The sequence below is a fragment of the Mugil cephalus genome, chromosome 20, assembly GCF_022458985.1.
Source record: "Mugil cephalus isolate CIBA_MC_2020 chromosome 20, CIBA_Mcephalus_1.1, whole genome shotgun sequence".
Taxonomy (NCBI): domain Eukaryota; kingdom Metazoa; phylum Chordata; class Actinopteri; order Mugiliformes; family Mugilidae; genus Mugil; species Mugil cephalus.
The window spans coordinates 5,253,669-5,263,934 of NC_061789.1; the positions used below are offsets into that span (position 1 = coordinate 5,253,669).

Below are 10,266 nucleotides of genomic sequence, written 5' to 3' on the forward strand. Positions count from 1 at the left end.
TTGGTTCCTTGGGCTTTTCCTTAATTTTGTTAAGCAAACCAGTAACCAGACTCTAAATGAAAGTTCTGTCTTTACCAAAATATTCTGAATTCAACTAATAAAACATGTTTTTCCTGAGTTTGTAAAAGTAGGTAAAGATTATTTTGATTTGTGCGCCTTCTTGTGCTAGTTACTAAAGAGTTAAAAGTAAAAGGTAAAAGTATTGTGGCTTATAATATAAAAAAAAAGAACAGGGAAATATTGTGTATTGTTGTGTAATTGCTCCTATCTAATTCAAACTTGTATGTCTCAACACCCTCAGGCTCTATTAAACTCTACAACTCTGACACCTAGTGGCTAAAAAACTCCAACACATGTATTCAGACAAGTTTGGAGGTGCAGCAAATCAACTATAAATGTGTTAAAAATTGCAACAGTCGCTAGAAAGTGGAAGTAAACAGAGATAATTTTGGACTGTGTCTTATTTAATGTCTTTCAGAGTCCTGAAACTCTGCGGCTCAGGAGGACCTCCCCACGTGAAGCTCATCATCGAGTGGGAACACAGGATTAAAGACTGGTCGGTACATTATGGCTTCATTGCTTTTCTTTTTCTGTATCAGCCTTGATATTTTTTTTTTCTTTTTATATAACAAACCATTTCTGTACCGTAGCCTGTTTGGGAACATTCAGGAGGAGGTGGTGAAGGACGCAGAGAGCGTGAGGAATCAGCAGCAGCAGCACGTCCAGCAGTACAGCTGCACGTTAGATGAGTGCTTCCAGCTCTACACCAAAGAGGAGCAGGTACTGACCCGTAGCTTAGGCTTAGGTTTAATAGGTCTTTAATAAATAAAGAAGAAATCTATATTCTTGACCTGAATGCATACGCTGAGAACAGACGGCTCATGCGCTACAAACTGTGTGCTGCAGATATGTATAGCCTGTATAAAAACAGGCAGCAACTCAGCCACATTTAATAGCACGTTCAAGATGGGATAGTGTAGCCTTCAAACTTCAAACCTTCAAACTTTCAGTAAAATAAAGTGAAACTAACTGGACCAACTATCCTCTACAGTGTCAAATGACACGTGGGGAGTTATACAACGATCAGGCATAACATTATCACCACCTTCTTAATACTGTGTCTCCAAAACAGTTGTGAGTCATCAGAGTATGGACATGGGAGGGGAGGTGGCTCTGTGGATCATCCCACAGACACTTAATCAGTTTGTGGTTTTGAGGTCAGGTCAACACATTGTGCTGTTCTTCATGTTTTTGAGTTGTTCCTAATGTTTTTTTGTTTGTGCGCTATCAGGGAGTGTCATTGCTATGGGGTGGGGGTGCCTGCTCTGCTCTAACATGTACACGAATGAATAACCAGGTCCAAAAGTTTCCCAGCAGAACACTGAATTGTCACAAGATGGTCAAAGATATTCGCTTCTCCTGTCGGTGGTTTTAATGTTGTGGCTGATAAGTGTAGGATTTTTTATTTGGTGAATCTGTTATTGGTTGCCTGCCTTAAGCTCACATTGCAATGCAATTAGAGGAAGTTGTTGAAATTAGATTAGGTGGTGATAACCCATTATCGATCAGAACTTCCACACTTCCAAAGACTAAATCTAGCTGGGACGTCTTGAGGACAGATGTTAAGTCTGTGGTGTCTCAGTCCACCCTTCCTGTTTAAAGAGGGGTTTCCAATTTTACGTTGGTGGATTGCTTTACTTGGATGAGTGGGAAAACTCAGTTAAGTCCAGTTGTCTCCGTTTTCTTCTCACACATGACATTACCTTCTGTTACCACATGGTGGAGCTGCAGCCATCAATCTGTGCCATGTTCAGGCTGATAAATGTTGCTCTAAATTATCCAAATAATCAGCCTTTCTACGTTCTACGTGTCTGTGTTGATTGTAAGTTTTCATCTTTGCTTTTATAACAATATATTTTAATTTTCATATATGTTCTTGTTTTTTGCATTTGCATTTACACAATATAACAAAGTTTGCAATGGTTTATCAAAAAGTGCAAAGTGAAGATGCAGGAAGTGTGTATATTTGAGTCAGAATGCAGAATTTTAAAATCTAAACATCTATAACGCCTCAACCATGAACACAGTTCTGTAGATCTCATCACCGAGTCACTGACGATGCATCTGTGAAATGTGAAATGTTCTGCGAGGGTATAAATAAATGGCCCTGCTGGATAAAACCTGTCATCACTTCCCACTATTCAGGATGGTGAGCAGAGGAAAAGTTGAAAAATAAAAGGTTGCAACATTTCCTGTGCTTGTGTGAAAGGGGTGCAGGTCAGCAGTTACAGACTCTGGTTTTACAGGAAGTCCAGTCACTTTATTTAAAACAACAAAAAGATAAAAAAAAACAACAGAAGTAGACACAAAGTGCTTTCCAGTCAGAGCAGAAAAAGCATCTGCCTCCATACAACTACAACCACAATAATATATATGACAATGGATCATATATATATGACAATAACAACGAAACACCAATAAAATAATAAACTAAAAGTACAATAAAAGAGAAGGTAAAATACAATAGGAGAACGATAAAATCAGTTTCCATTTTATCTTATTATTTATCTTTAATGCAGTCCTCTCTCTATACTCTTGTTATTTTTCTGCAATTCAAATTGCAATTTCCCCAATGCAGGACAAATAAAGGTTTTCTAATTCTAATTCTAATTTTAAAAGGGACCAGACAGAGCCTCAGACCGAACTGAAGGCAAAAGAAAAAAAGGTAGCACTTTAATTGAGATTTAAACAATAGGTGGGACCAGACCACTGACTGTTTATTCTATAGACAAACCCATTGTGAAATCACCCATTGGATTCTGAACCTCAAAAATGAAGCCCAAAGTGGGCAGAGCCTGTGGTTGCCATGTTGGATGAGCTTTACTCAGCCCACGCTTGGATACTCCAAATATGGTCATTGGGGGGAGGGGTTGAGGCGAGGTGGGGCGGAGCTAAAGTAGTCTGAACATTGAGACCCACCCACTCAACTCTCCACTACATGTTAGCTCAGGCTACCACCTGTCACTCAAAGCGGGGCCGCCCTTAATTATGCAGAATTTTAAACTTTAAGTTTAAATAGTCTTTTTAACATGGGGGTCTGTGGGGATTTGCTCCCTTTTTGGAGCCTCAAGTGGCCACTCGATGAACTGCAGTTTTGCATGGGCTTCATTGCTCAGACCTGGAGGCTGACGTCTGGGCATTAAATAGCATGTCAGAGATATATTCTAGAGCTCAACCATTTAGGGCTTTAAAAACAAAGAGTAAGATTTTAAAATCGACTTAACAGGGAGCCAGAACAGGAGTGACGTGGTTGTGTTTCAGGAAGGTGTTTTTGTCTTCCCTCCCCCCAGCTAGCCCCGGACGACGCCTGGAAGTGCCCCCACTGCAAGCAGCTGCAGCAGGGCATGGTGAAGATGAGCCTCTGGACGCTGCCGGACATCCTCATCCTCCACCTGAAGCGCTTCAGGCAGGTGGGCGAGCGCAGGAACAAGCTGACCACGTTCGTGCACTTCCCCCTGGCGGCCCTGGACATGACGCCGCACATGGTGCACCGCAGCCACGGCGCCCACCAGCCCCCTCCTCCGCCGGGCTGGAAGCAGCCCAGGCGGCCGGACCTGGCTCCCCCCGACTTCCTGTACGACCTGTACGCCGTGTGCAACCACCATGGTGGAATGCATGGTGGACATTACACAGGTCTGAATAACTGCCAAAAAAGTTTCCTATAATGTTTTAGTATGTGTGAGGTCACTTTCTTGATATATGTCTCTTCACTGTTTTTGGGATTTGCAGCCTTCTGTAGGAACTCTGTCGACGGCCAGTGGTACAGTTACGATGACAGCACCACCGAGCCGGTTCCAGAGGCGGAGGTGTGCACACGTGGAGCCTACATCCTCTTCTACCAGAGAAGAAACACGATCCCCCCCTGGTCGGCCAGTTCCTCCGTCACCGGTTAGTCCGTTTTTAAAATGGCACACGGCGGCCTGTTTGCTTCGAGGTCACATTCATTCTCACCCTTTGATGTGGAGATAATGACGAGGGCGTGGGAGTATCATTACACCTTACGGCATTATCTACAGTTTGTCCTGCGATCGTGTGTTTTCGGTATCACGACCTTGCATTTTGCCCGCGGCTAATGGCCAATAAATGAAGACCTTTGATAAGTGCAGGGAAAAACTGACCTCTTTGACCTTTCCTGCAGACACAGAGCCGTTCTTCTTCCTGGTTCCGGCATAATGAGAGCTTTCACAGTCAGATGGAAATACTGATAATGCCTTGTGATCCGTAATAAGGCCGACTCTCGGCAGGATATTTTAGTTTCTTGTGTAGGCGTGCATGTTGATGACCACAACGTCATTTTTTATTTATTTTTTTCTCGTAGGTTCCACCAGCTCGTCCACCTCTGACCACTGGCTGGTCCGACTCACGGGGGGCAGTAAGAGGGGCAGCGTGGTGTCAGGTGGACCCATCCCTGTGCCCTTGGAGCCCACACAGGCCCCAGAGTCCCCTGAGTTGCCAGTGTTTGGAGATGAACCGCAAAAAGCAGCAGAGACATGTACGTATTCCACATAGTATTTCTTGTATAAAACCCTATTCGCACGTGATTAGTTTTACCTTGGTTGTCCTGTGATAAACAAACTCTGTGTTTTACTCAAACTTACGTTCCGTTGTTGTGGCTCTGCTACTTTCCACCTCACTTCACAGATGCAGTTTTATTTACTTTAGAAATTATAATGGATAATAAAAATACATTTCCGATACTATTCATCCCGGGGAAGAAATTACCCATGACCAGGCTCTATTTAAATCAGCTCCATCTTTGCCGATGAACACATAAATGGTTAATTTAATGATTGCATCAGTCTAAACGGGTGAATAGTTCACCGACACCTCGGCTTTGCACTCTAACATCTGTCCAAACTTTGAATTATAGCACATCCTTCATAATTCTTAAGAGACAAGATGCAGGAAAAAAAGCTGCAAGTCAAGCAAAAGTCACAAAAAATTAAAAACTTACCCCTTAATCACAGAGATGTCGATTCACACTGGTTTCGTTTTATCAAAGGACCTTTGTGTTACAAGAATTAATGACGGTAATTTGCAGTGTAATTTGTACTTTACAAATCACTCGACGATTTGCATGGGATAAAGATCACAGATGACCTCCGTGATTATTAGAAATTGCCTTTGGTCTCCAGGTAAAATTAATCCCATGCAAATAGGGATAAGAAAATAAATGAACTTAAGGTACACTGCTTTTCATAAATGCAATGCTTATATATATATATTTTTAACAATTCTGAATTGTTACAGTATATTGAATTGGCTTTGTTGGTGACAATACCATGCCACATGAGAGTTTATGTGCAGTTTTTTTTTTTAAAGTCTGTTTAAACACAGTTTCCAGTCTTTATGCGAAGCTACACTAAACTTACAAGATGCAGGAAAATAGGCATATTTTTATTTAACTAACTTTAATGGGCATGTTTTTTAATGTTTTATATGTTATCTGCAAATAGTTTGTACAGTATTTGCTCAGACAAGCTAATGCGTCCCATTTTTTTCCTATAGCTGGATCTGAAACCCGGCAGTTTGTTCGAGGGACACAAGGCAGGAGTGTAAGCATGAGGTCACCGACTAGGCCCAAGGAAACTCTGAATAAAGTTCTCCCACTGCGGTGGTCCTTTGGGCCCAAAGACCGCGTCAAGCACTCAGCCCAGACCCAGTCTGGAGAGCTGGTGGAGTATCTGGAGTCCGGGCGCCGGCCACGATGTACCAAAGACCCTATCATCACACTGGTGGCCACTCCACCGCTGAGGAGTGCCCAGGGACGAGCCTTTGAGATAGGACAGGAGTGCAGTTCACCCAGCGGCAGCAGCCTTAGCTGTACAGAAAGACTCAGCTGCGACAATTGTTACTCCCCGAAAATGCCGGAGGGACAGAGCAGATCTTGTATGGAGAGAAACAGCAGTCACGGAATCGGCAACGGGACCAATGGCAAAGGCAGAGATGATGATTCCCTGAAGCAGAGATCCTCTAAGAGAGGTAGGCCGGAGCAAGGCCGGACTCTGGAGTTCCAGCTGATGAGAGGGGCAATTTTAGGAGGGCAGATCAGCCACAGTGCACCCCCAAGCAGAGACTCTACACTGAGAAGATCCAAGGTCCAGACAGGAGTACCCTCCAGGGCACAAAAAGACTTCATTCAAGCTGAAGACAGAACCAGTCAGAAGGGACAAGAGGGTCGGAGTCAAGACAGTCTTTTGTCTTTTTTCAAGTCTGGTTTCGTAAAGAAAGACATCCCTAGGTCACCAAACAGGGGGCAAGAGAGGCGCGTGAATGGACACGGGCAGCTGGGAAAGCTAGCCAGCACAAATTTAGCCAAGCTGTCCCTCTCAAACGGGACGCTAACCGCAGTGGCTCTGGACGAGAGGAAGAGCAACGACACCCGCAGAGTGCACTTCGTCAACGGAAAAGCTGGGAGTCACGACCCAGTGGACATCAAGCGTGCCCACAGCTCCAGCAACATCCAGACAAAATTGGACTTGACTTTTCGCAGGTGCGCGTCCCTGCAGAGGAACGGAGAAGTCACGCTCCCTCCAGCACACCGCGTCCTGCTGTCAGACAAGCCCGGATACGCCACTCTGCAGCGGACGCGATACAGCACCACCTCCTTGGGTAGGCACCGCACAGTGGTAGAGTTTCTCTAAGTCGTAAATATTATACTTGTGTATTTATTTATTCAAGAAAATGAGCCGACAGTGAGGAGCAAAAGTTAGAGAACCTCTTGGTTAATTTCAAGGCCATGAAATGTAATGAAATTCAAAAATCCCGTGTTTGTAGAAGTGTATGATGTTACAGGCAAAGGAGCTTTCTGACAAGAAAAAGAGTTGTTGTTCATGAATCTGGATAAAAAAAATAAAAATAAAAAATTCATAAATCCACAGTGAGACAGATTTGTGAACAAATGGAGGAGATTTAAGACGATTGCCCTTCACAGGAGTAGTCAACCAACAAAGATCACTCCAAAACCTTAAGAAAAACCTTAGGTAATGCAGCAAGACAATGACACCAATGATCCCACTCAAGTCTTTATACAAAAGCATTGTTAGAGGTAAGAAGAACAAAATGAACTTCAAACTCCTGACTTTAATCCAATAGAATTGTTGAGGAAGGACTTGAAGCAAACTGTTCAGGTGAGGAAACCCACCAACATCTCAGCGCTTAATTGGTTCTGTCTCCTAAAATTCCTCCAAAGTCGACTAATGGCCAATAAATGAAGACCTTTGATAGAGAGCAGATCAGCAGTTACCGAAAATATTTAGTTACAGCAGTTACTGAAAACAAGGGTTCACTTATTTTTGCACCTCAGAGATATGTACAAGTGATTTCTTTTCTTAAATAAATAAATGTACAAGTATAATATTTCTGTTTTAATTTGTTCAATTGGGTTCTTTTTGTCTACTTTCAATACTTATGCTGATGTTTTGACAAATTTTTATTGATACATGATGTAATATAACATATAAGAGTATAACATATGGAATAAACATGGAGATTATATTGTGTGTATTTAAATATGGAGTTTTATAGAAATATATAAAGTTGTAACTAATTTCTTTGTGTTTTTCTTCCTTAATAAGTGCCTCTGTGACAGCCCAGAAGAATGACTGCTGAACACCAGGACCTCTCTCACACGGCGTCCACAGAGCAAAGTACATCTTCTATACCCCCCCTTCATAGTACTGTTATAAGTTCTTACCTGTGTGTGTCTTAAACTAAATCTATGCAGAGTTGAATTACTGAGGGAAAAAATACTGCTGTAATCAGATAATCAGATTCGTCCCCCTTTTCCCAAACGAGTTGTTACAACATGGCATATGTTTGAGTTTGAAAGTGGAGCCTGATTTGGTGCATGTTTTTTTTTTTCTTTCTTTTCAAAAGTCTGTTGTACATGAAACCAATGTCTATCTGAAAAGTTTGAAACTGGCCCTGAAATCATGCCCTGACAGGATGAATGCAGTTTGCAGATAACAGGCTAAGACATGTAAAAAATTGTTCTAAAACTCTGCAGAACGTACTAACACCGCACTGTAAGTGGGAGACCATAACTCATTTGCTTTTATCATTTATTATTAGTTTTATTTTTAATATATTTTTGATGCACTTTCTTTATGTAAAACAAAATAATATTTTTGCAACATGACCAGAGCATACATGCTATTTTTTGCATTTTGCCAAAAATGAAAAAAAAAGACCAGATTTATCATTATGTTTCTTTAAATTATTACATTTTTTTATTTTTTGCAAGCTGCTGGAGAAGTTTATGGATTGACAGTAGGTGAAATGTGTAATGGGACAGAGTTGTGAAACCTACGGAAGCCAAGGACGACCACGTTTGACGTTCTACCAGAGCTCGTTTTCTTATTTTAATTCATCTCGTTATCTGAAGACCACCACCTGATTTCCTCCTTCCACATCATCGGTGTCGGGGTGGATTTAAAGTTTAAAAGCTCATTTAGAAATCAGCAGAAACACTTGAGGAGAAATAATAAATGTGGCCACACTAGGAGATTTTAAAATAAAAGCATTAAACTCAAGTACAGGATAATGCTTAGATAATGATGCCATGTGAAGAAGATGTAAACAAAACGAAGGCTGCTGTAAAGACACACTGGTCCAGCAGGTGGCGGTAATACACCTGCAAACTGGTTTGACTGTTGCTAATCAAACCAAAAAAAGAGGATGGAGAAGAAGAAGAAGAGAGAAAAAAAATGACTGAATTAATGAAACATTTAATATGGACATTTTAAATCTGTATAATTAAAAAATAAAATTTGCAAACATGGCCGTTCTGGGCTTCCGTAGAAAAAACCCTGTCCCATCACAATAAGCTTCTCCTGTGGGTTTTGATTGGAAGTGTTTCATAGAGGGATTTACGGCGACACCAGAGAAGAAGCAAGTGGATATATAAACCAATAAAAATGCACATGAACACACGGCACATGTGTGCACAACCATATGAAATAATTACGTGTCCCAGTAGCTTTTAAAAGCAATAAAAACAGATTTTATACGTCCTCCTCTGCTGCTCCGGTGTGTGGGTGTGTGAGAAGTGAAAATGTAAATATTGTTTTCCACACTGAGGTTGGATTTAGAATTTTCCCTACAGAAAGAATAAAACGCCGACATTATCACGACCGGATAGAAAAGCGAAGCTCTCATTTCTTTTTTCTTTCTTTTTTTGACGCATTTTTCCCTCATTTGGAATTCACTGATTTATTTTCTGCAGCAACGAGGACGTGATGATGAGACCAGTTCACTTAAACTGTAATAAAGCCACTGAATCAGCAGCTGATGACCCTGCTGCAAATTTCATGCATATTTAATTCACAGTCATCAGTCAAAATCACCATTCGTGTATCATTTACAGCCGCGGGGAGGAGGAAGCGTTAAAAAAAAACGTTAAATCTTGTTTTTATTTTCCTTTAGTTTCCACTTGTTTAACTATTCAGCTGCTTGGTTGGTTTTTCCATATCACTGTACCTGTCTTCACCTTCCATGTTTTTGTCATTTAACCATTTAACAACGCACCAAAACATAAGTGAAGGCATATGAAGGTTGTGTCTGAGACTTTATTTGAGAAATATATGGCTAGACTATATTTTATTAACTTTTTTAAAAGCCTATATTTTGTACCTGACTTGTAATTATATGTAATTTAAGACCGAGAGTGTATGTTTCAGGTTACTGTAAGGTCAGAATAGTAATAAATGAGTTTGAATTGAACACGACACACTAAAGTTCTTGCATTGGACTGTCTGTAATGTCTGCTTAATGTACTGCAAGTTTTACGGATTGCGAATTAAACACAGCTTTTTTCTCACAAATCACTGCGCTGGAGCTCAATGATTTATGGCATCTCATCATTTCTCTTTTTCACCACCTCCCCCCTCCTTCTGTGCCTCACAGCGATGGTAATTTTCTTTAGAATTCAAGACATTCCAGACGGTTGGAGTAGCAGCAACCTGACCCGTCCATGAAAGTGCAGCTGCTTGCTGATTTGTTGGCGAGGGCTTTGAAACATTAAGTTTTTACAGATAAGAACTCCTCTCAAGTTCTTATCTGCCTTGCCATCGATCGGGGTAAACCACCAACAACCTTTCAATTCACAGATGACTTTATGCCAGACCACATCCGGGGAGCTTTGTGAGACCTCACTGGGTTGGGTGCGACATGCAGAAGAAAAGTCACAACATTGCAAAACTTATA

The 10,266-nt window shown here is 41.4% G+C and overlaps 1 protein-coding gene across 1 annotated transcript in view; it reads left to right on the forward strand.

Moving 5' to 3' along the window:
- Positions 1-9,884, forward strand: part of usp43b (ubiquitin specific peptidase 43b) — a 66,163-nt gene extending 56,279 nt beyond the window's left edge. The window contains exons 10-16 of the mRNA XM_047572359.1: positions 479-556; positions 651-780; positions 3,351-3,693; positions 3,790-3,948; positions 4,379-4,552; positions 5,569-6,672; positions 7,638-9,884. Coding sequence (XP_047428315.1) covers positions 479-556; positions 651-780; positions 3,351-3,693; positions 3,790-3,948; positions 4,379-4,552; positions 5,569-6,672; positions 7,638-7,648 — 1,999 coding nt within the window. The 3' untranslated portion in view covers positions 7,649-9,884. The remainder of the gene's footprint in view (positions 1-478; positions 557-650; positions 781-3,350; positions 3,694-3,789; positions 3,949-4,378; positions 4,553-5,568; positions 6,673-7,637) is intronic.
- The last annotated feature ends 382 nt before the right edge of the window (positions 9,885-10,266 follow it).